The following is a 21603-nucleotide window of genomic DNA, read 5'->3' as shown; positions in this document are numbered from 1 at the left end:
AGCTCCCAACGCGTCCCACTCTCCCGCCTCCTGCCTTTGAGTCGGAGCAGCAACTCGTAGTGTAATGGAGAGTTGTGGGGATGACGACTGGTTGCACGGTGACGCTGAGATGATGCTGTCGATTTCGACTGCACCGCAGAGTGTAGAGGAGGTCCTGAAATTTGAACCGGTACCGGAACTGCGGCAACTAGTTGGATAGAGTGTGGCGTAACGGATCTGGCATTGGTGTATGGCACGAAGTTGTTGCTGGAGTTAGCTAGACTGAGACTAATTGAAGATGGAATTCTTTATGCGCTGTTGCTCACACCAGTATCCAACTACGTCCATGATATCTACGATTACCATATCATGAAAAGTCAACCCTTGCACGCCATACTTTAATAGCTTTTGGAAAGTCCGGGAACAAACCTCTAGGACAAGGGTCCGGAGCTTAAGTTCCGGCAGCTGCATCCGGACATCCTGCCGTGGAATTCTGGTGTTGGTCAATGTCTCCTTCCAATATAGATCCTTCGGATCAAAATGATTAGCTCATGCTACCCCATAGTTCATCTCATCGATTGACTTCCCGTCTTTCCCACATTACGAACTGCGGGATGACTCTTGGCTTCGTGGCACAAAGAGCCTCATCCGCCTAATGTAAGCGTCATCGGTGCCGGCCGTACCCACTCACGGCCCGGAGCCATTTCTCCACGCGGCCCATCCTTGATGTGGTACGTCCAACCCCGAGCTTACCGGAGACAACTCCGTTAGACGTTTCTGACGTCTGACTGATGGCAAGAGTGGTTTCTTTTCACTTCAGAGCAAGTTTCTTCTCTATGGTAAGCTAGAAACGCGCCGTTGGCGGCCCACGCTGGGCTAGTCTTTGTGCAGACTCAGTGAAGCCGGCACTGGTCTCTCGCAATACCATGGCTGATGACGGCAGGATTACAGCCAACGACTCGGAGCCCACGTGTTATTTGCAATTGCCGCTCAAACTTCGGGACTATGGCCCAGGATGATGAGAAATCTCAAAATCCATGAACTCATCTCGAGAGGCGAGTCCTTCGCCTAATCCGACTTCCGAGTTCGGAACTACGATGGCTTAATGGTTGATTTCGATGAGTTTGGTCAGATATGTCGCGGTCATTCGCTAATAGAAGTGCCGAGTGCCGGAAATTGGTTCAGATCTTGTATAAGAGCGAGCCCACGATCATTCCAGCAGAGAAATGAATGACTAGGCATCCCCAACATCTCGACACAACAGAGATTGAAAGCTTACACACAATGGCACCAAGGAGCATGTTCGGCCTGCTCGCCCTGGCGTCCGGCGCATATGCTGTGCCTTTCGTCTCCCAGCCACAGACTACCGTTACCTCGGAGCCCACCGTCACTCCATCACAAGTCGCAGTCACCAACGTAACCTCCCACGGTCCCTACACGGGTCCCTCACCAACCACGACTGGTGCGCTCTCAACCAGCATCCTAGCCTCAGAGGTACCGGTACTGCCTCCTCCAGACGATGCCTACGACTACCCGGCGGACGGCAAGCTCCATGGAGACCAGCCCGCGCCGTACACACCTTCAGGCGGCATTGGTACCAACGGCTCAGCCCCGGTCTACCGCGTCCAGAGCGACTTCGACTACCAGTCCCTCGCCCTAGCGCTCTACCAGGAGTACATCGAGCTCGACCTCTTCCATTGGGGCCTTGCCACCTTCTCCGATGAAGAGTTTGAGGAACTCGGTCTGAATGCTGAGGACCGCTACCTCCTACAGTTCATGGCCGAGCAGGAGATTGGCCATGCCACCGTCATCACAAACATGCTTGGCGCCCAGGCACCGAAGCAGTGCAGCTACAACTACCCCGTCACCAATCTCCGGGAGTACATCGACTTCAACCAGAAGCTCACTCGGTGGGGTGAGTCCGGAGTCTACGGGTTCCTGCCGCATCTCAACTCTGGTCCGGCAGCCCAGCTGTTGCTGCAAAGCATCACGACCGAGGCGCGTCAGCAGATGATCTTCCGTCAATTCGAGGGCTTGTTCCCCATGCCCGAGTGGCACATCCCCGGTATTCCGCAGAGTTGGGCCTGGACACTCCTGGCCCCGTATATCTCTAGCTGCCCGGCAGACCAGACCCGTCTCATCTGGCAGAACTTCCCCGCCCTCCACATCCTGAACCAGCCGAACCCTTACCGCATCAACGGTTCCAACGTCTGGAATGAGACTACCGGCGGCTGGGCGAACACCGCGGCGACGACGAACATCACCGATACTGAATCTTGTGTCAACGCCACGGATCCCCTCCAGGACTGCAATGCGGCCATCACCCAGAACCGCACAATGCCCCTGTCATACCCTGGTCGTCAGGTCTTTTTTCAATGGGACGCTCCTGGCCAGGCAGTTGGTCCTAACAACAGTTACATCACGGCGACTAACGTTGTGGAGCCGAAGTTCGCTGCCTGGGTGTCTCAATTGAACGTCACTTTCTCGCCCCTGCAGAACATTAGCCTCGAGTCTCGTACTGCGTACACCATCCAGCCTAATGTTTCAACGTGGGAGCATGATCCCGCCATTAACTCGACCATGTTTGTTGCTCTTACGGATACTGACATGTATGTCACGGCTCACAACCTGACCATGATCAATCCGCATGTTGCCGCGCTTGCTGTGTACCAGGCTGGCTAAGTAGATTGGGTGGCAGGCATGCCGAGAGATACTAATCGCTTCGAATGCTGCGTCTGTCGAAATCCAAGATACCTAGAAGGGACACTTTAATGCCATAGTTAATAAACCTACAATGTTAATGACGAGTTATTCCCAAGAATTGCGACATCTGCAAGTGAAAACATTTTAAACGAATGCATGTTTTGCGATATCAATCGATAAAACGATGCTGATTGGCATTCAATTGCTCGCCTAAAATCATAATAGTTTCGTGACGCGTCGTATATATCTCGTCGAATCCAAATTCGCCAGTGAATGCTTTTGCAGAGCAAATGATGATTCACGCATAGACACCAATTGGACCTTATTGCCTTTTCTCTACCAGATGCAAGTCTACTTGTATAGAACCATGTCGGGGAGGGCTAATTTAGAGCTCGTTGTGCTCCTGGCCATCGGCGTCAGAGTCGGCGACAATGGTCTTGACAACATCGGCCGCCTCAGCGACCTTGCTAGCGACCTTCTCGGCAATGCCCTCAGTCGCAGACTCGACAGCCTCGCTGGCAGCCGAGGAGGCCTTGACAATGATCTTCTCGGGCTTGGGAACACCGTCAATGCCGACGAGCTCAGTCTCGAAGACTGGTTACGACACCAGTTAGCAGAGCTTTTAAATAGCAGGCGTAATAGTTCATACCAAGAGTCGAGCCGCCGGGAATGGGGCCCATGCCGCGGGGTCCGTATCCAAGCTCCGGGGGGATGGTCAGGGTTCTGCGAGGCGTCAGTAACGATTGGTCTCTGGTCATTGAGTGTCCCAATGCTTACCTCTTCTCGCCAATGCACATGTCAAGAAGTCCTTGCTCCCATCTGTACCATTGTTAGTCTCGGTAGCAGCTTCCTACGTCTCTCGTCGAGTCGATCGGTTATGGAGGAACTAACCCCTTGATGACCTGGCCACTGCCAATCTTGAAGCTGAAGGGGGTTCCGCGGTCGTAGCCTTTAAAATTGAGACATTAACTTTGTTCGAGAGCTCTCAGTAGAAGCATGGTAACCTACTGGCATCGAATTGCTTGCCATCGGCCTGCAGAGTACCGCGGTAGTGCATGGTGAGCTTGTCGCCATTCTTGGTCTTGCGGTCGCACTCGACCTCCTGCGTGACGTCGATCTTCAGGTCAGCAGCAGCAACGAAGCTGACGGCGCTGGAGGCCAGAAGGCCGAGAGAAAGAAGGAGACCCTGCATTGTGTCTGTTTTGAGAAGGGCGAGGCGAGAATACGGTGATGAGGGTGATGGTAAAGTCGTGAAGGTGGGCGGTCAATTGGTCGGACTGGAGGGGAACAACACAGCTGCTGGCTGGCAAACAAGGAAGACAGCTGCAGGGAGGGGCCACCAGACTGCCACACATTCGCCAGGAGTGGATTGAAGACACGCCGCCTTAACTTCTCCATCCCCCGATTGGCCAATCTTAACGGCCGGAGCTTCAGGTCCTTGTGGCCCGAGTGTGGACCCCTTTCAAGATATTCCGGGGCGAACGATACGTACCTGAGGTACCTACCTTACCTTACCTTACCTTATCCCCAAGCTCGGTCTTATCGATAGCCCCAGCTTGCTTATCATGGCGATCCACCCCCACGAAGCTAAGGTACCTTCACTCCCTCAACTCAAAGCCAAGTCCTCCCAGCTGACACCCTTGGATGACGTCAAGCTACTAAAAGGCGATGCTCTTCTCCCATCATCCTTCCCTTGCTTGGTGACGATGGTGGAAATCTCACACAGCACCTGAGAGGGCGTCGACAGCCTCGCAAAATCTATGTCAAAGACACGAATTCCGCGTCAGCCGAGTCTCCCGGGGATCCATGACTACGCGCGCCGCCTCATATATCTGGCAATTAGGTGTCGTCGTTTCTTTTTCCTATGGGTCTCGGCGTCGTGGTTAGCAGCAAGCGGGTAGTAGTGCTGGACGTACTGTTGTCATCATGGCCAAGGCAGAATCCGCTCCAACGGCCCAAACCTCGAATACGAGATGTTGAGGTATGGCGACGACACGGGGGGCAAAGCATATGGCCGCCTTCCCTTACATCAGCTACCTAAGATTGGCCATTCAAGTCCCCCATGTGGGCGACCGCGAAGTCTCCATTCACTGCCACAGTAAGTGTATTTGCTGGTCATCATTATGGACCTGCCGGTAGGGCTTGATACGCATGTATCGAGGTTGAAAGGTAAGCCAGCACTGAGGGGTTGACTAGTCTGACGATCAGGGACTTGAATATCCATGGACTTAATGGCTCGAACCATGAGCCTACCTATGAATGATTCTCATCATTTCCCGGGGAGATCTGGCGACAAGCTGCCCTATGTTCTAAATCCCTTGCGAGCGTGGAAGCAAAGTCTTCCATTGTAGTGCCTCGAACTCTACTCCCAATCTTTTCTTCACCGAGGACGCTGTCTTCCGCGATATCACGAAACACTCCTGCAGCTCCCTGGAATAGGCCGGGGGCAAACCCACCATCTTCGGCGTGAGTTCGGGCTATCTCCTCCATCTCGAATACCCAGCGGTATGCTTTGGGAGGCGTGACAATAACACCGCTCTCGGCTAGGCGCAAGTGATCTGGGAGACGCAGCTGCAGCTCGTCTTTGAGAACGTCGAGCAGGCCGAGTCGCTCAGCTGTGGTAAATCCTTGTGCGGCAACTGCGATGTACCCCTTGAACATGGTTGTGTAACACATCTTCAGTCCGCTGGCAGCTCCCACTTCGCTGCCCACATAGCGCATGTTCAGCGCCGCATATAGCCTCTGCCCGTGATAGGGCAGATCAGTGATGTGATGAGGACCGGAAATGGGGATTCGGGGCTGTACCCATCGACCAGGGTTGTGCTCAACATCGCTCGCAGCCGTCGGAGGTGTGACGGTCTGCAGCCCTACGTCGCTTGTCGGGACGAAGACGGGGGGCTCTCCTAGGATTGAGCCGTCGATGAAGCGAGCACTGTGCTGGACCGAGGTGAAGAGTTGGGCTATCCCTCGAACCGTTGATGGCGCAACGGCGTTGAGATCTATGAAGTACAAGGGCCTACTGGGCCGCGAACCTCGGGTGGCAAGTTCGCGTAAGGCGTCCACCACTCGCCGCGCCGTTTCTAGCGCATCTCTTGGGGGCCGACTGAGAGGACAACCGAAGCTTCTCTACAAGCTCAATATCGGATGCTAGGACTTCCACCTTGGCTTTTTCAGCTCGCTGTATGGTAGCTAGACTGATACACGAAGCAGCTGGGTCAGATCTGACTGGAATCGAGTTGTAGATAAGTCGTCTCACGAACCTTCTGCCACGTCCGCTGGTGCCAACATCAAACCCGTGGGCCTTGAGAAGCTTCGCGATACCCGCGCCCATATCCCCAATAGAGAGTATGCCCACATAGTTTTGTTGCGGTGTCGAGTCCATGATCACGGGCGATAGATTAATTCAAGTGACGAACTTTAGCTATTGCCGGATGGTTTACCGCTTGATACTTAAATGTCCCGATTTACTAATTGGACTCCATGGTACGTTACATCCTACCTCCCAGCAATCAACGGCTGAACATTTATGCGGTTGCAGCAAACTTCGTTCTCGGTTACGATCAAGATTGGCTGACAGCATACGGTACTCGCGCCCTACTGACGCCCTAATAGTGCCGTCGCTCCGAATCTGCGTCCTTACTGCCTCCAACTCACACTTATCACGTTAACACCTCTCCTCTGCATCATGTCGGGTGTAGGATAATAGAGGGACCGGAAGATAATTCTCGCTTCGAGTGAATCTCCTCGAGCTCCAACCTCACTTCTGGGGTCGTCGGTGAGAGTCGGCAAGGCCTTCGAGGAGGTAATGATGTTGAGACGTGTGGCTAGCACGTGTGGCGCCCAAGGTGTGGCTTATAAGCCTGTCGTGCTGTGGCTGATGCCCAGCCAATTCTCGTTGTAGGTCTGCTGGCGGGTGCCTGGTCCAGGTGCTTTTTCCGTTTCTCCTCCACACGTCAGTCCGTCAGACTTCAGTCACCAAGCAATTGACGACTAGCCATGCTCCGCCCACATCAAGATGCCATCCGCCTTGTGCTGCGTACCTGTCAGACTGGCAACTTTCAACTGGCGATTCCGCATCCACTACTGCAAATGGGGGTACACACCGGATCAGGATCACGGTGATTCCGCGCAAAATGGGTACTTTGCCTACCCGACAGTTGCATCGATGCAATATGAGAGACGACGAAAGATGCGCTAAGCGGAAGCTGGGCAGGCAAGCCATCGGCGGTAGCTTTGCATGATGTCTCTTTTTGCACATTTGAAGGCTGTCGACGCTGGGTAGCAGCAGTAGCAGCAGTAGCAGCAGCAGTTGCTTCGTTGCTCTGTCGTCCCCTCTCTGCCGGCCTGACACGACACAACAGAGGAAGATCGGACTCACTTGTCGCTCGGCCTCCAATGGGCGATCAAATCATGCAGCTCGCCCTATCGCCCTGCCCATTAGAGGCATGAACACCTCCACTCGGCAGAATGATCACCATTGCTGCAGACTCCCGCGATCTTTCTCTGGCACTTATTCTGCAGGCAATTTAGCTACTGCAGCCAGATCGCTACTACTTTCATATCTGACGCTTGCTCAAGGCCACCATTGACCCGATCGGACGGATGCGATGGAGGCCAGTTGGGTCGCAGTCTGCATAGCAGGGGACGCCCCTTGTCCGCCTCCAAAGACATCAGGCTCTATCCGATCTCTCTGGCCCCTTGGAGGCCCAACTCGACCGGCTTCCAGACACACAGACATTTCTTGTCTCCGGCGGATGGTCCCGGCTGAGTGGAAACCAGAGTGACAAGAAAAAAAAGGAAGCAAAATTACACTGGCAACCCGAGGATCATCGGGCCATGAGTTGGGCAGCGACAGTCCTCCGTGAGCCAGGGGCTATGCTGGTACTGATACCTTCTTGACTTGAGACTCGAGCAACAAGAGCACAGAAAAATCTTTTCATCCTGCGTGCCATGCCAGATTTGGCCGACACGGCTGAGAAAGGCCTCCCGATCTGGCAGGCTGGCACACACTTGCTGCACGGCGGCGAAGCGCTTACGGGGGCCAACCAAGGCTGGCAGTCTCACGAGTCCCTGAAGATGGGCGACGACAGCCAAGTTCCTGCAAGGCCTTGGCTGCTCTGCGTTTTTTTTCTACTTCTGCCGCGAAATCACAGGTCTTGGCCCCCAAAGCTGAGCAGCCACAAGACTGCAAAAGACGGCCCTTACGCGTCGCCGCTTGGTCATAGACATCAGGCTGGCGTGGAATATGGCATCACTGATCAGTTGTTGAGTCTGGACGTCTCGAAGCTGCGAATGAATGATGACAAACTGTGTCAATGATACATACGGCGGCTAAGGGTGGACGCAGGTGAAAGCGGGCATACCTACTACAACATCCAAGCAGGGCGAGACACAGCGGCAGTCCTGTCAATCATCGCCCTGAATCCGCCCTACCTGCGTCGTCCGACCATGCCTCGTCCAATCAACCATGACGTTTCGCCACCGAGGCATCAAGGGAGGGATCCTTGGGATGTACTGCTTCTCCTGATGCTGCAAGTCCTGCTGCTACCAAGCATGGCCCCAAAGGACTTTGGCGTTGTTTGGTCGGAACTGTGGTAGTCTGGTAGGACTTCATAGACGCACACGCGCAGCGTCCTGTCGTCCAGTCCCGAAAGATGCTACAGGCCCGCCAACCGCACCCTTTTCTGGTTTCCACAGCATCTGCAACATCACAACAGCCCTCTTCCCTGCTTTCCTTGGTAATCCATGGACTTTGTTACTTCGGACTAAACTACTCTAGTTTCCCGTGCCTAACGTCCCTGCATTTTGAAGGGCCCTGAAATGACAAAGCTGCCCAATGGATTCCCAGTCGCCTTGCGACACAGGCAGAACAGGACACACACTCACACACACACACACACCACAGACTCTCAAGTCTAAACGCACACGCCCGGCCCTTCTTACACTATGGTCAGCCCCAAAGCTTCCAGGGCTATCCCCACACTGCCTCACACCTCGCGCCTGGGCTGGCACCTCTACTCTCATACCAAAGTCTGCTTTCCAAGCAATGCTTTCCAAGGTCCAAGGTGCAAAGTTAGTCGGGCTGAGGTTGAGTCACTCAATCTTTGCTTCGCCTACACCACACACCACCCAGCAGCGAGACATTCCACAAGGCATTTATTCCACTTGACCCGGTCCAGGTCCCGGTCCATGTCCAGGTACCTTTCTCATGGCCAGGCAGGCCAAACCTTTTGCGGGCCTTTTCTTCTCCTGTCTCTTCTTTCTCTCTGCCGTACCGTACACCCCGGGGACCAAGCATGCCCTGCCTACGGCAAGTGCTGATGGCACACGCGTTCGAGTATCCGTACTTACAAGTGTACATACAAAGATGATGGAGGCATCCCAGGTCTGGGTGTGGTGTCTGCAAACACCTCCCATCTATATATCCTGCCATGCCCTCTGCCTTTCTTCCTAGACTCGAACATCTTCTTCACCAAACTCTCAAGTCAAGCACTTGTCAACCAAACTTCACAAAGACCATACCAGCTCAACTTTCTTCAACAGACACATCACCTTTGGAGACCAACCTCCTTTACCATACAACACAACACAACACACAACTCGAAACCCAACTCGAGTAACACAGAACACACCATGGCCTCTAGATACAGCTCCTCTAAGCCGGTCGTCCACCAGGCCCCGGCCTCCATTAGCAGCGCCTACTCGGCATCAACGGGCTCCTACGCCTCATCAAGAGGCTCCTCCACCCCTCGCTCCATCTCCCCCAGCGACGAGGCCTACCTCCGTGTCTACGGCGCGGACCAGCACCGAGCTGCCATCAAGGAGAACAGCGGCGTCACCATCATCAACCGCAAGCAATCCGGCTACGACGCCCACGCCCCATCACCACACTACGGCGGCGGATACTCGCGCCACTAGAGTAAGCGATGCCGATGCGACTCTTACACTTTTCAACGACAACACATCAACTACTTCACTTTGTAAATGCATAAAGACTGGCGTTATTTGGGGGAATATCGGGCATAAGCAACTGGGCGGCTTCGCACTCCTGTACAGCATATTGTAACACCGTGATTGGCCCGCGGAACAGCATTGGGAATTTTACGGGATGCATGGATGATAATGGGGACACATGGGAATTTGGTATTTTGGGAACACATCCCAAGGATGGATAGGAGCTTGATACCTTGTATATGTTTCTATGTCGTACCGGCGGATGGGACGGGAGCCACTGTCATGTCTAGATTAGATGGATGGGGTTTTTTGTGTTTTACGAGATAACCACTGGATCTGCGACACTTTTGTGCTCGCTCTGTATCCGTAGATTGATGGTATCCTGTCAAATTCTTCAACAAACTATTACAATTTCTTTGCACATTTACCATCTAGCCTATCACCAATAAGTGACTTGCATGTGTCCTTTTTCTCCGGCCGGTCCTTTCTCCTCAACCCAACCATAAGCTCGGTGTGCCTGCGTAATTGTCCCAAATGGGGAATTAGAAATTTTTGTCTTTCTGTAACCCACCAGTGCGCCCGCCTCATTGTCTCTGAACCCAAAAAGTCAAAAGCGACGAGGGTTTGGAAAAGTGCGGAAAAATACCAAAGTTTCCACGCACACGGCCGGCCCAGCGATCATGTCCTAAGACTGATTGATTCCCCTGAGGAAAAGCAAACGTTTACTTGCAGAAAGGGGTCTAGACTGGAGGGTAATCAAGACAAGGCAAGGAAAGGTGTCGCTGCATTAACCCCCCCCCCCCCCAAACTGGACTTCTTTCAGGGGAAGGGGAGCCCATCCCAGTGTACAAATACTCCGTAAGATAGGTTAAGAAAGGCATGTCAAAGTCCCTGATTGATTGTGGTCCCCCAGGCCAGCGCTGCTGCAACTGCAAGGGGCGGGAGCGACGGCAGGACGGCAGTCCGAGTGCAGAAATGCGACAACGGGCCATACCATGGAGAAATAGCAAGAAAAGTTGGAGAAAGGGGATGGGGCGCGGTACCATGGCCAGCATAGCTTGGTCCAGTCCAGACTGCAACTTCAGACCAGACCAGGCTGGCTGTGGAGGCAGTGAACGTTGAGACTGTGATGACCTGCGTTGTTTCTCTCTCTCCTGAAGGCTGAGCCCCATCTGTCTTTCCTCCCTGTATCTCTCGTGGGATGACTTGCGTGTGTCTTCGTTGACTCGCAGCCTAACCTTAGGTAAGATGTCATGCACCATGAGCGCGGGATGGGTCGGAATGTGATGTGCCTCAACTATTTCCACCAGCGGTACAGGGGACCTTACCCTGAAGTTGAAAAGAAGTATTTACCTTGGGTAGTACCCCTCCTCCTGGGCTGGAGATATACCAGTCTATACGCCTTCTTCATTTTTCTTGTTGCCTTCCGAACTGTCGCCGGTTGGGGAATAGTTCCCATGTGAATTGGGAAGGTAGGTACCTGTCTGGGGATGATGGAGGAGGGCTCCAGTGCGGCTGGCTGCTGTGTGGCACGCCAATACTCCAAGAATAGAAACAGAGAACCCCCAAGAAAGACCCTTGGATTCCCATTGCCAACTCGTCTCCACCGACAAGAGCAGGCTTCAATCGCGACAAGGCTGTGGGAAACAGGTTGATGACTTCTTGATGCATGCATGTCATTATCATCTCCGTTTCTGATGGCAATCCGATGCGTGTTTTGTTTCTTTCTTTTATGATTATTTTCGGAAGCCAAAGTTCCCGTTTGGCTCGTTATCCACCAGAATGCCCTCACAAGGAAACAACTAAACTTGGTTTTGGCTCTTTTCTGCTGTTCGTAGACTCATTCATGGAAGAGTGCAGATCCTCCATATCATAACCGCGGTACCGAATACCAATAATCCTACATCGTATCTCCACACTTCCTTAATGTGCATCATCCTCCACCATGTTCGCCTCAAACTCGTCGCTGCGCGAATGAACGACGAGACGAGTGATCAAATACCGTCGAGAGACTCATCACGTCGAACTCACGCGCCACCCTCGCGCTTGGCGTACTCGTCCTCGATGGCCTCGGCATACTTGTCGTCGGCGCTGCGAGGGTCCTCCTTCAGCACGCCCTCCTTGATGAGATCCTCGGGGGCGGGACGGTGGGAGATCTTGTCGTTGAGGGAGTCTGCACGCATGTGCTTCTCAAGCTCCTTCTGGTGGGCGATCAAGCTAGGCGCGGCGTTGGAGGCGGGCAAGATGTTCTCTGTTGAAAGCTCACTTAGCATGTTACCATCGTATCAGTGCCAATTCGGGACGAGGCGGCGTAGATTCCCCGGCTATGCGCAGCAGGCGCATAGAGGGTGGGGTTTTTCTTCCGAACAATTCGAGGTGATCCCGGTTTTGATGATCGGCGGGTGAGGCGGACGGTGGGGCGCGACAGACGGGAAGATGTGGAGGGGGTACGCATCGAATAGGGGAAAGAAAACAGGAAATCGCGACAATAGTGTATACAGGGCAGATTCGAATGGGACGCGGCGTTGGTTGTGATTGCAGATTCAAATGCACATTGAGGGAGGGATTGGATCATGAGATGGAGATTGTGGGAGGGGATTCACGTACTCTCGACCAACTCGGCGCGATCGGGACGGTGTTGGAGGTGGGCCTCGAGCGAGTTCTTGCGCTCGCCGGCGGGGTGGGTGATGGGCGTCTCGTCGACGACGGACTTGGTGTTCTTGTCAGACATGGTTGATTTGTTGGTGGTGTTGATGGTCGGCGGGGGATCTGGTATCTGATGCTCGAATGGGGCGAGCTATGGGCGGGTTCCGGTGAAGCTGGGGTTTACGGACTCGTCTCGCCTTGTTTTTGTCGCGCAGGGTAAGGAACAAGACAGGATTTGCGATTGTTCTGCCTTGGAATGGGAATGACAAGTGGTAAGCGTAGTAGTCAACCTGTGGTTTTCACGATGGAGAACGTGGATAGAGGATGGGAGTCTGGACGCGGGAGGGCGGAGTGTGGATGGGTGCGGATGGTGGTGTGTTTTGTAGTCTCTCCGATCTTCTGCAGTCTGCGTCTGCACACCTTGGACTTGGAAGAGGGGTTGAACTGGAACAGCAAGGCACGTTCACGTCTGGAATAAGGTGGTCGGATGGATGAGCGTATTGGTTGTGGTTGGGGTTGGGTTGGCACAGTTGGTATGGCAATGACAGGAGAGAGGCACATGGGACGGCCAGCAACCAAGGCACCCAAGGTCGATAGAGCAGGAGACACCCGCCCTTGTGGCCTGTTGCTCTTGCCGTCTGCTGGTAAGGTGAGGTGTGACGAAGCTGAGCTGGGGGGAAGGCAGGCGCGAAAGAGGGGTACCCCGCCCTGTAGCTCGCCCCTCCTGGCACTTTCCTGGAGCTGTAGACCCGCATTTCCTGGGCCATTGCATCACAGGTCATCTTATGTAAGGCGGTACGTATCCCAGCTAGACTCCACTTGTGCCTGAGGATGGTCCCAGAGTTTTCAGGCGTGACATGTCACTGGCTGCTCCTCTGAAGCTCCCTCTCCTTCACATCCATCGGGTGCATTGCATGTTATCCCTCTATGATCTTTTTGCATCTGATGTTGCATTCTGGCTGAACAAGCTTCAAGCTGTAAGCTGCGTCGCCTAGGAAACACTAAGCCAGCTCATCATTGTTTGCTTCTGTGGCTTTCAAAACAATGACATTCAACACCAAGTGCATTCCTCATGACCATCGGGAGATGAGACAGCTGCCACTGCACTCGGCCCGCCAGCCCCTGGTGACTTTGAGGGCTGATGACGTCTAGCGCACGGTAATCCATTCTCACCCCAGTCAGAGCACATTTCGACTACCTTAGGCCTTCACTCCTCCGCTGGGCGGAACAGCAGCCTCGGTGATGAGATCATGAGGCCCAGCTCGCCCCTTCTCATCTTACCTCGCTCGCTGGCTGAGTATGCACTAAACAATACGGGTATGGATACCTCGTGATCGGAGCAGGCTTCAGTCGATGACCGACAGCAGTCCACGTCCAAAGCTGCACCATAATCGCAGCGAGCCTGCTTGAGACCCCTCGTCGCTAAACTCAGCCCCATGTGGCTGCTGCTTTGCCATTTGAACCTCTTGGAGTCGCTATCCTCGGATTCCCACGTGGCTACATATTGAGCTTGGAAAGGTTCAACAACGCCAGAAGAATACCCAGGGCCAGCCTGATACTATTCCAGTCAGACCTGCGCCTGCAATCGTTGTATAGCCTTTTTGTCTCTGTATGAGTAAGAGTAAGATGTCCGGATGCTTCGGTGCTGACATGGTAGTCAGGCCAAAGACCGAGGATATGCTCACAAAAGTGAATGCTGCCCAGTACCACAGCGGTATTCAATACCGTATTGATTCGCCGACGCTGCGTGTGGCGCCGTGTTCGACATGCTGCGGCTGTTTCACCGCCCAAGTGTGCGTATGGGTTTTCGGAATCTCTGACTATCGCCATCCGGTAGATGAACTGAGAGCTCACAAATCTGGTGTATTTCCTATTGTTCTTCGTTTCTTTACGTCCACGATTGCTAGCCGTGGGCTTTTCCGACAATGATGCTCCTAAACGCCAGCAGTCTTCAGCTCCATGAGTTCTTCGGCTACAGCATCCCAATCTACGCAATCCTCTCGCACACCTGGGAAGAAGACGAGGTTACCCTGCAAGATATCGCCAGTTCTTCTTATGCTTTTAGGAAGGGGTTCGCCAAGGTCCGCGCATGTTGTGCCCAAGCCCTCCGGGACGGCTTCACCTGGGTCTGGATTGATACGTGCTGCATCGATAAAACATCGAGTGCCGACCTCTCCGAAGCCATCAATTCCATGTTCCGCTGGTATCAAAGCGCGACTGTCTGCTACGTCTACCTGAGCGACCTGCCGGCTCAGAAGCCTGGCCGGCTGGACTACTTGGCATTCAAGTCTACCAAGTGGTTTACGAGAGGCTGGACCCTCCAAGAGCTACTTGCGCCCAGGCTCATCGAATTCTATGACTGCGACTGGAACGAAGTTGGAACCAAGTCCTCCCTCGAGTACCTCTTGCATAACAGGACGGGAATCCGACGTGACATTCTTTCGCACGACACCTCAATATCATCTTTGCCCGTAGCCGAACGCATGTCTTGGGCTTCGAAAAGGAAGACAACGCGACAGGAGGACATCGCTTATTGCCTCTTGGGCATTTTCAACATCCATATTCCACTTTTGTACGGAGAAGGTGATCGAGCTTTCGTCCGTCTCCAGCAAGAGATCATACGCAATTCGGAAGACATGAGCATTCTCCTCTGGACGCAGGTATACCCTCTAAGAGGCCAATCAGGCGTCCTTGCACAAAGTCCTGCCGCTTTCGAAAGAGTTCACCTCTATTTCCCCGGCGATTTACCTGTGCGTGACGCTGAGTTGACTTGGGATGATGTCAAGAGTCTGAAATACCTTCCCAAAGTCTCGCTGAAGTCTGAGGCTGGGTATTCGAACTTCGGAGACCTTGGAGATACCCCGAAGCCGGTACCTCCCACAGTCACAAGCCGAGGTCTGCACGTTCAGCTGCCAGAAGTCTACGTCTCACCCAACACTATCGGGGCACGTTACCTGTGGACTCGATACATCCTCACCCTCTCACGCGATGGATACATCAAAGAGTTCTACTTGTGTATCGAAGTCAAGTGCGTCGACCCGGAGATCGGACTATACGTTAGATCTAACGCAGGCCGTATCCGCGCTATGCCGATCACGGCTAGAATTGCTAATGTGTTTCCCGAGCCACTGTATCTATCAATGGAAACTTCTTATGGTCTGGTCGGGCCAGAAGTTGGCCGCGAAGGTGCTATCGGACAAGCATCTTCCAAGACTTTCAGGATATCCATGGAGGGGAGACACGCCCTTGCGCTTCAAGTCCACAAGTCCGACCCCGCAGGCCAGACATTCAACACCGGCAGTATTAGTCCGAATCGATGGATCTACTACGTTGAGCAACAAAGCATCACGTACATCGTGCTCCGCATTACCGAGACCCTAGACTCCGTTATGAGAACGTTCGTGCGCGATATCGTGGTCGGGGTGCGTCTTGAGGCGGACGGTCGGACCATGACATGTAGTCTAGGGACGGATCAGCCACAGATGCTGGACTTTGTCGAGCACAACGCAGTCGTACATGCTGACTCCTGGCGCAAGATCAAGAACACTTTCAATGGTACTTTGTGGTCTGATCGGTCTTTCCAGATACTCTCGGGACAGCGCTACATACTCGGGGCAGCAGTCAAACCTAGCGAGTCTGGGCCTGTTCTGATCCTTCGAGTTGATGATTGGGAAGCATCGCCTTGAGATTGGAGGGGCGCCATCAAAGAGGACATCGTATTCCAGAGCCAAGTATCAACCAACGCGGTTATATGTATCCCGTTGCTGAGACTGGTTTTGGTTCCTGATGCTATCAAGCCCGCATGCTGTAAAAGTATGCTCTCATGTATTCATTTTGTCATCCTTTACCGGTCCTCCTATGCTGCAGGACTGCCAATTCTCTGAGCTCTATTTAGAATGAGCGCATCCTCGTTTATGGGATCTCCTCAACTGGTGCGAACGACATCGTCGCAGAAGCGAAGGCGCTTCCGGGCCGGCGTGCGCGTGGGCGTAGCGATATGCGAGGCAGCAGGCGAGAGCAGGTGCGACTGCAAGGCGCTCTGAGCGCCTGGTGTCTGCGGGCGTTGCTGCATGTTGATTCTCTGGTTCGTGAGAGCCACGGTGTAGTAGTCGCCGGCAATCTCGGCAAGGTACCGAAGAGCGTAGACGGGGCTCTTGAAGGGCTCGGCCCAGTCGACGAAGATGGGGCGACGGAGGTGAGGGGGCAGAGCGGGCTCGTAGTCGTAGTCACGTTGGAAGACGGGGTTGCCCATGGTATCGTAGAAGCCTCGGAAGCTGTCCAACGTGGAGTCCTACTTCGCACGCTGGTCGAGTGGCACCGCTGATGAGTAGAGCTTGTCGGGGTTCTGGAATAGTGGTATATAGTTAGAGCGTGTTTCCTTGAACAAGGGGGACGATGAAGGTGATGCTCTTACCCTGGGGATGCCGTCCATCAACATGAGACTGGGAGGTCCCTGTACCTGAAGGTCAATATTGCAAGAGCGGGAAGCTAGGAAGGAAGGCGTTACAGTTCGGAAACGGATAGCAATGGATTCACGGCCCTCATCCTTCTGGTTCTCTACGTCGACCTCGTCCTCCAAGCTCACCTCCTCGACCAAGTCAATGACTTCCTCCGACGCGTCGGGCCGGGCATCGCTCGAAGCGAGTCCATCTACCTCGATCCCGGGATCCTGGTCAGGAAGGGTGAGGTCCTCGATCGCCTCGTCTGTCAGGAACTCCATCCAAGAATCATCGTCGACCTGAGAGCCTGGTCTATACCGAGTGTTAGCTAGCTCCACATGAAAGATTTCGCGTATGAGTTTGTATGACGAACTCTCCAATCTTGCTATCCTCGCTGGCAATGCTGTAGCCAATGTTGGTTCGTCCAGGTCGGTAAATGGATCCCGGATCCTGTCGGATAATGATGCTCGCCATTGGGATGGCTATCGATGCGGTGGAGGGTGCCGCGACAGTGAGATGGCGGCTTGGGACTTGGGGAGAATTGGGGGTGGGTCGGATGGACGTGGAAGGACCGCGGTTGGAGATGGAACTAGCGGCGGTGGAAGGACCCTTGGGGAAGGGAAACAGCCCCAGCATTGAACTGAATGTGAGAGCGCGTATCGGCATGAGCATGTGCCAGCATGAGTGGCTTCCTTAGGTTCTCCACGATGGCAAGCGCGGCGGTGACTAGTGGCTCTTAGTTGTCAGTTTTGCCGGAGTATTCTTTGCTGAAATTGACGAATATGATGAGAAGGATCAGGTAACGAAGAGGCTGTGGTGTTAGAGTTTGCTGGACCAAGGTGTGAGGCTCTCGCCGGTTCCTCACCCGGAGTAGTCAAGTCATGCATTCGAAGTTCAGTCTCGATAGATTACCCATAACTTGTCTGTCAATCATGTCGTGTTTCCGTGAGTGCTGTCTTTGATTTCCTTGTCTGTCTTGATACTTCCAAACACCACGAGTGAGCTATTCAGACTTTTTCCACCACCAAGAACTGAGGGTTCCAATGAAGCCCAGCTGCTTCGAGTTTCCACCAATATGCATCACGCTCTTGATCCTCTCAATCTTTGCCCTAGAAAGCTCCAGTCTTTGCGCAACCCCTAGGATATCTGCTTTCCCACCGCCCTGAAGATCAACTCTGACTTTAGGATCTGCCCCCGACAGCAACATCGCCACAATTGTGTCTGTAATCTCATCTGCATCAAGGTTTGGCTTGTCGGCTTGAAGACTATGGCGGTAGCAGACAGAGAGAAAAGATTGCCAAGGAGTCTTCCCGCCATACAGCTCAATTGTCTGGTTCGGGTCAGCCCCGTTTTGTAGCAGAGACTCAACCATGGCTCGGACTGGACCTTCTTGAGTAGGTAGTTCAAGAGGTGTCACGGTGGTTGGTCGCAAAGCATAATCTAGCAACGGTCGGCCCATTTTCTTCTTGGCCTGATCAAGATTCGTGTTGGTCTTATGCTTCGCATACAACGGTAGTCTCGCTTGTATAGCAGAGGCGAGAAAGCTCTTCTGTCGCTTTTCCTTGAAGTTGCCCTTCGGGATATCTCTGAAGTTAGTCCAGTGGACACTCTTGTCCCTGGCATTCGATGTATTCGTATGATCTAGTGCGTCTAGCAGATTGAACATATCTTCCAAGTCATCCAAGAGACACTGCGACCTGTTATCGGCAGTCTCTCTGTTGTTAAGATATGCCTCTTGAATTGTGCGAGCATGTTACATCAGCCCGTCAGAAAAAAGAAAGACCTCGTTGTAATCGACCGCTATTTCCGCATAGGACACCGTTTTGACAAGGGCCAGCATGATCCGACAGAGTGAAAGTGCCGGGTTGAAGTGGGAAGTCTTTCTTTTGGCCTTTGTTTCCTCAATGACATCTCGATCAATGAAGAAGTCTCTCACAGTTCGATGCAAAAAGTCGACTTGGTACTGAAGAAATGGTTTCTTGGCTGGACGAAAGGTGACGTAGAGCAGGTCTTTGCCCCTCGCATTGAGCCGCTTCTTCATTCTGTCATGTAACATTTCCACGTTTTCGGGCAAAATGGAGGAGACCTTCATTTGCAACGCATATCTCGCGCTTTCCGCCTCCTGTTCGAGAAATTCGAAGGCTAGAAGGGGTAGTGCTTGACCAGATTCAATCATGATTCTCAAAATGCGGGCCATGCTTTCCCAGTATATCGGGTCTATTGACTCGATCATGTGCTGGAAATACTCTTCCAGATCAGCTGGAAGCTCGTCAACTTGACTCTTTAATTCTCTGAACGTGTCTCCTTTTGCAAGGTCGTTCTTCAGAGACTTCACGACAAGGTATATCCACAGGAAAACACCCTGAGCTTTGTCAACAATTGTTTCAGCTACTCGAGGGCAACGGTCATCTTATTTTGTAAGGGCCGCAAAGCCATCGCTGTTGCACAATGTGTCCGTGACATAGGTGCGGATGTCGTCTTTGATCAAGTCTTCCATTCGAAGTTGCCATGGCTGGGCGCCAAAAGCGTCCAGGAAGGCATCCCATGGGCGGCTCGAAGCACAGATCTTGATAGAAGGCGAAGATGCTAAGTCTTGAATAACTCGAAGAAGATCCTCTGTTGGACGGACTGGGGGATGTGTACACAGATCCCGGTGATAAATTGGCGATCAAAGAAGTGATTCTATTCTGTGATGATCTTCCTTAGTTTACACGAGAGGTAGAGTGTTTCGGGATGTGTCCTCGTACGCAACCAGAGCGGGTCACGTGTCGGAACATCCACGTGACTGAGCAGGTGCTCAGTCACTCTTTACATGTCGTACGTTTGGTCCCAGTCGTGGTTATTCCAACATCCTCAAATGTGTTGTCATACCGCTTTGCTCGATCCGTATACTCATCGAGACCATCGATGAAGAAACAAAATTTCACAGAGAGATCCGTCTGAGTAGCGAGTAATGCAAAAGCGTCTAGAAGCTCCTCCATTCCCCATGATTCCATCAATTTGTGTTGAAGGGCTGACCGGCGCCGACTGCAGACACGGTCGATGAGACTCGGAACCTTCCTCAACACTTCGTATAGTAGTGTCTGGAGCAAGCCACGTTGTGACTTTTGCATGGAGCTACCGGCGTTCCAGAAATAGTGAGACGCTATTACCATAGTGTAGCCGTTGCCCCAGGCTCCTAATTTCACTCTCGTCGCCGGATGAGTGACGAGGAACTTCATCAAGATAGACTTGCCACTTCCTGGCTTTCCTCTTCTGCAAAAGCTCCCCTTCTCTGGCTCCAACTATTGGGGAAATAAGGTATCATCATGGCTGAAAACCCAGTCAAACGTCGCTCTGTGTTTTTCCTTGATTGCTTCCTGCTTCGCCTTGATTTGATCAAATTTCAAACTGCGTAGTATGTGGTGTCTTGTTCTCACGTGCTGTTGTTCTTCGTTTAAATCATCGATCTCAGCCCTGAGGAGATATATCTGGTCTGGAAATCCATTGGGTACGGTCTTTTGTATGACGTGTGTCGTCTTGTCGATTCGCCTAACGATGTCGTCCAGTCTGGCAGTAGCCTTGGCCTCGAGGCTGTTGTTCTGATCTTCTAATCTTCTGAAAAGGGGCTGAATCTCCTTTTGTGCTGTTCTGCATGATTCTTGTTAGTCTCGAATATCCTAGCCGCTGATTGCGATCTCTTACCCTGCAGCATGGGTGAGAAATAGTTGCAATTCTCTGCGGAGACTCCCAAGCCGTAACTCCAACTCCCGTATTTTATGCTCTTTCAACATACACCTTATCGCTTGCTCAAAGCTCTGTAACTTCCTTGCGTATAAGTTTTGTCCTGGAGTTGGATCCACCTTTAATGCGTCGAGGATCTCAATCAACACAGCAGCATCCTCAGTGCATCTCTGGGCAATGGAGCGCAGTATCGGACTTTCTGTTGTCTTCGTTGTATCTGACTCATTGTTCAGGATAACACCCGCAAGATGTCTCAGACGCCGGGCATCAGCTATAAACATCTCATCATGGATAGTTAAGCCATCAGCAGACTTGTACCGCTCCAGGGCGCCGCGAACTAGTTTGGCACCAAGTTCAGCAAATTGGAGCAGATTGATAGCCAGCGATATGTATGCAAGCTCAGCCATGATTATCCCTTACAAAGTCGTGTTTGGGAAGGGGCGGAGGGACAAATATTCGGCGGGAATGCGGCTGATATATCGTGTCAGGCCAGGCAAACAGCCAAGGCTTAAGGGCTGCAGCCTGCTGCCTCTTCCATGTATCAAGAGACAGTTCGCAAATACCAGCCAAATCTCCCCTACATTCCACTATGAGACTCTTAAACTCTGGCTTGCCCCTGACTCTCATTGGATTTAATCATTCGGTGCATCACCAAGAAAGAGCGAGGTGGCTTTTTAAAGTCGCCAAAGCCTTCTTTACAAAATGCTGAAGGTCACCTAGGAAAAAAACACTTGACAGCTCGTCCTTGTTCCCTCCTTCTCTACCGATAGGCTATCCCAATCTCAAATAGCCCTCTATGCGAAGGCCAAAAGGCAGACTCGGCACCTCGCCGCCGATAACATCTTGGACATTCAATTTCCAGGATCCGCAATGGAATAGTGATCTATCTTCAGCTGGTAAGTCTTTTTGTCCAATGTATTAGTATAATGCTGATACGTTAAGCCATAGAAGAGGGCACATATTTCAACGAGAATCGGAATCTCAGTGGCGAGCTTGAAGGCATTCCCTTCACAGAAGACCACAGAAGCTGGGTGCGATGGCCTAGTGTGCTCTTCACCAACTTTGTTCTCAAGCCTTTTGAGACATTGTCTTGGGCACTCGGACCCCTCATGAACTACATCGCCGCAGTATGATTGTTTGCGGGGTGGATTTACTTCAT

The 21603-nt window shown here is 52.7% G+C and overlaps 8 protein-coding genes across 8 annotated transcripts; 3 read left to right on the top strand and 5 right to left on the bottom strand.

Moving 5' to 3' along the window:
• Positions 1–795: 795 nt before the first annotated feature.
• Positions 796–2785, top strand: BDZ83DRAFT_631117 (ferritin-like domain-containing protein). The gene is made up of 2 exons (XM_060508885.1): positions 796–818; positions 931–2785. The coding sequence occupies exon 2, from the start codon at positions 1210–1212 to the stop codon at positions 2659–2661; it is 1452 nt and encodes a 483-aa protein (XP_060361844.1). The 5' UTR covers positions 796–818; positions 931–1209; the 3' UTR covers positions 2662–2785.
• A 51-nt stretch (positions 2786–2836) lies between these two features.
• Positions 2837–4269, bottom strand: BDZ83DRAFT_631115 (FKBP-type peptidyl-prolyl cis-trans isomerase). Its single transcript, XM_060508884.1, has 5 exons — positions 3691–4269; positions 3574–3631; positions 3460–3501; positions 3332–3405; positions 2837–3276 (listed from the first exon to the last, which is right to left on the bottom strand). The coding sequence occupies exons 1-5, from the start codon at positions 3872–3874 to the stop codon at positions 3068–3070; spliced, it is 567 nt and encodes a 188-aa protein (XP_060361843.1). The 5' UTR covers positions 3875–4269; the 3' UTR covers positions 2837–3067.
• Positions 4270–4935: 666 nt separating this feature from the next.
• Positions 4936–6064, bottom strand: BDZ83DRAFT_721904 (putative Phosphogluconate dehydrogenase; the record flags this gene model as incomplete). Its single annotated transcript, XM_060512419.1, is given in 3 exon segments — positions 4936–5785; positions 5799–5876; positions 5943–6064. 3 exon segments carry the CDS (start codon positions 6062–6064, stop codon positions 4936–4938), a joined length of 1050 nt encoding a protein of 349 aa, XP_060361842.1.
• A 2251-nt stretch (positions 6065–8315) lies between these two features.
• BDZ83DRAFT_454590 (uncharacterized protein) lies at positions 8316–9741 on the top strand. The gene is made up of 2 exons (XM_060503174.1): positions 8316–8992; positions 9050–9741. The coding sequence occupies exons 1-2, from the start codon at positions 8629–8631 to the stop codon at positions 9598–9600; spliced, it is 915 nt and encodes a 304-aa protein (XP_060361841.1). The 5' UTR covers positions 8316–8628; the 3' UTR covers positions 9601–9741.
• A 1922-nt stretch (positions 9742–11663) lies between these two features.
• BDZ83DRAFT_754956 (uncharacterized protein) lies at positions 11664–12367 on the bottom strand (the record flags this gene model as incomplete). Its single annotated transcript, XM_060514552.1, has 2 exons — positions 11664–11887; positions 12244–12367. The coding sequence occupies 2 exons, from the start codon at positions 12365–12367 to the stop codon at positions 11664–11666; spliced, it is 348 nt and encodes a 115-aa protein (XP_060361840.1).
• Positions 12368–14207: 1840 nt separating this feature from the next.
• BDZ83DRAFT_540945 (heterokaryon incompatibility protein-domain-containing protein) lies at positions 14208–14996 on the top strand (the record flags this gene model as incomplete). Its single annotated transcript, XM_060503398.1, has 1 exon — positions 14208–14996. A coding segment is annotated over one exon (789 nt), but the record flags the coding sequence as incomplete, so codon positions are not given.
• A 1211-nt stretch (positions 14997–16207) lies between these two features.
• BDZ83DRAFT_785297 (uncharacterized protein) lies at positions 16208–17605 on the bottom strand (the record flags this gene model as incomplete). Its single annotated transcript, XM_060515625.1, has 3 exons — positions 17095–17605; positions 16697–17033; positions 16208–16573 (listed from the first exon to the last, which is right to left on the bottom strand). The coding sequence occupies exons 1-3, from the start codon at positions 17391–17393 to the stop codon at positions 16208–16210; spliced, it is 1002 nt and encodes a 333-aa protein (XP_060361838.1). The 5' UTR covers positions 17394–17605.
• Positions 17606–17724: 119 nt separating this feature from the next.
• On the bottom strand, positions 17725–20851 carry BDZ83DRAFT_721901 (uncharacterized protein; the record flags this gene model as incomplete). The annotated part of the gene is given in 11 exon segments (XM_060512418.1): positions 17725–18453; positions 18505–18763; positions 18776–18863; positions 18885–18980; positions 19002–19050; positions 19183–19349; positions 19543–19985; positions 20007–20089; positions 20141–20177; positions 20406–20518; positions 20564–20851. The coding sequence occupies 11 exon segments, from the start codon at positions 20849–20851 to the stop codon at positions 17725–17727; spliced, it is 2352 nt and encodes a 783-aa protein (XP_060361837.1).
• Positions 20852–21603: the final 752 nt, after the last annotated feature.

This window comes from Colletotrichum acutatum (genome assembly GCF_030867785.1).
Source record: "Colletotrichum acutatum strain CBS 112980 chromosome Unknown BDZ83scaffold_90, whole genome shotgun sequence".
Taxonomy (NCBI): Eukaryota; Fungi; Ascomycota; class Sordariomycetes; order Glomerellales; family Glomerellaceae; genus Colletotrichum; species Colletotrichum acutatum.
This window is presented reverse-complemented; position numbering and strand designations above follow the sequence as displayed.

Excerpts from the sequence above, each read along its gene's own strand:
- BDZ83DRAFT_454590 (XM_060503174.1), top strand. The coding sequence starts at position 8,629 with ATGGTCAGCCCCAAAGCTTCCAGGGCTATCCCCACACTGCCTCACACC. Across the intron at positions 8,993-9,049 it reads CCAAGCATGCCCTGCCTACG|ATGATGGAGGCATCCCAGGT; the intron begins GCAAGTGCTGAT and ends GTACATACAAAG.
- BDZ83DRAFT_631117 (XM_060508885.1), top strand. The coding sequence starts at position 1,210 with ATGACTAGGCATCCCCAACATCTCGACACAACAGAGATTGAAAGCTTA.
- BDZ83DRAFT_631115 (XM_060508884.1), bottom strand. The coding sequence starts at position 3,874 with ATGCAGGGTCTCCTTCTTTCTCTCGGCCTTCTGGCCTCCAGCGCCGTC. Across the intron at positions 3,632-3,690 it reads TGGCAAGCAATTCGATGCCA|GCTACGACCGCGGAACCCCC; the intron begins GTAGGTTACCAT and ends TCAATTTTAAAG. Across the intron at positions 3,406-3,459 it reads ATGTGCATTGGCGAGAAGAG|AACCCTGACCATCCCCCCGG; the intron begins GTAAGCATTGGG and ends GACGCCTCGCAG.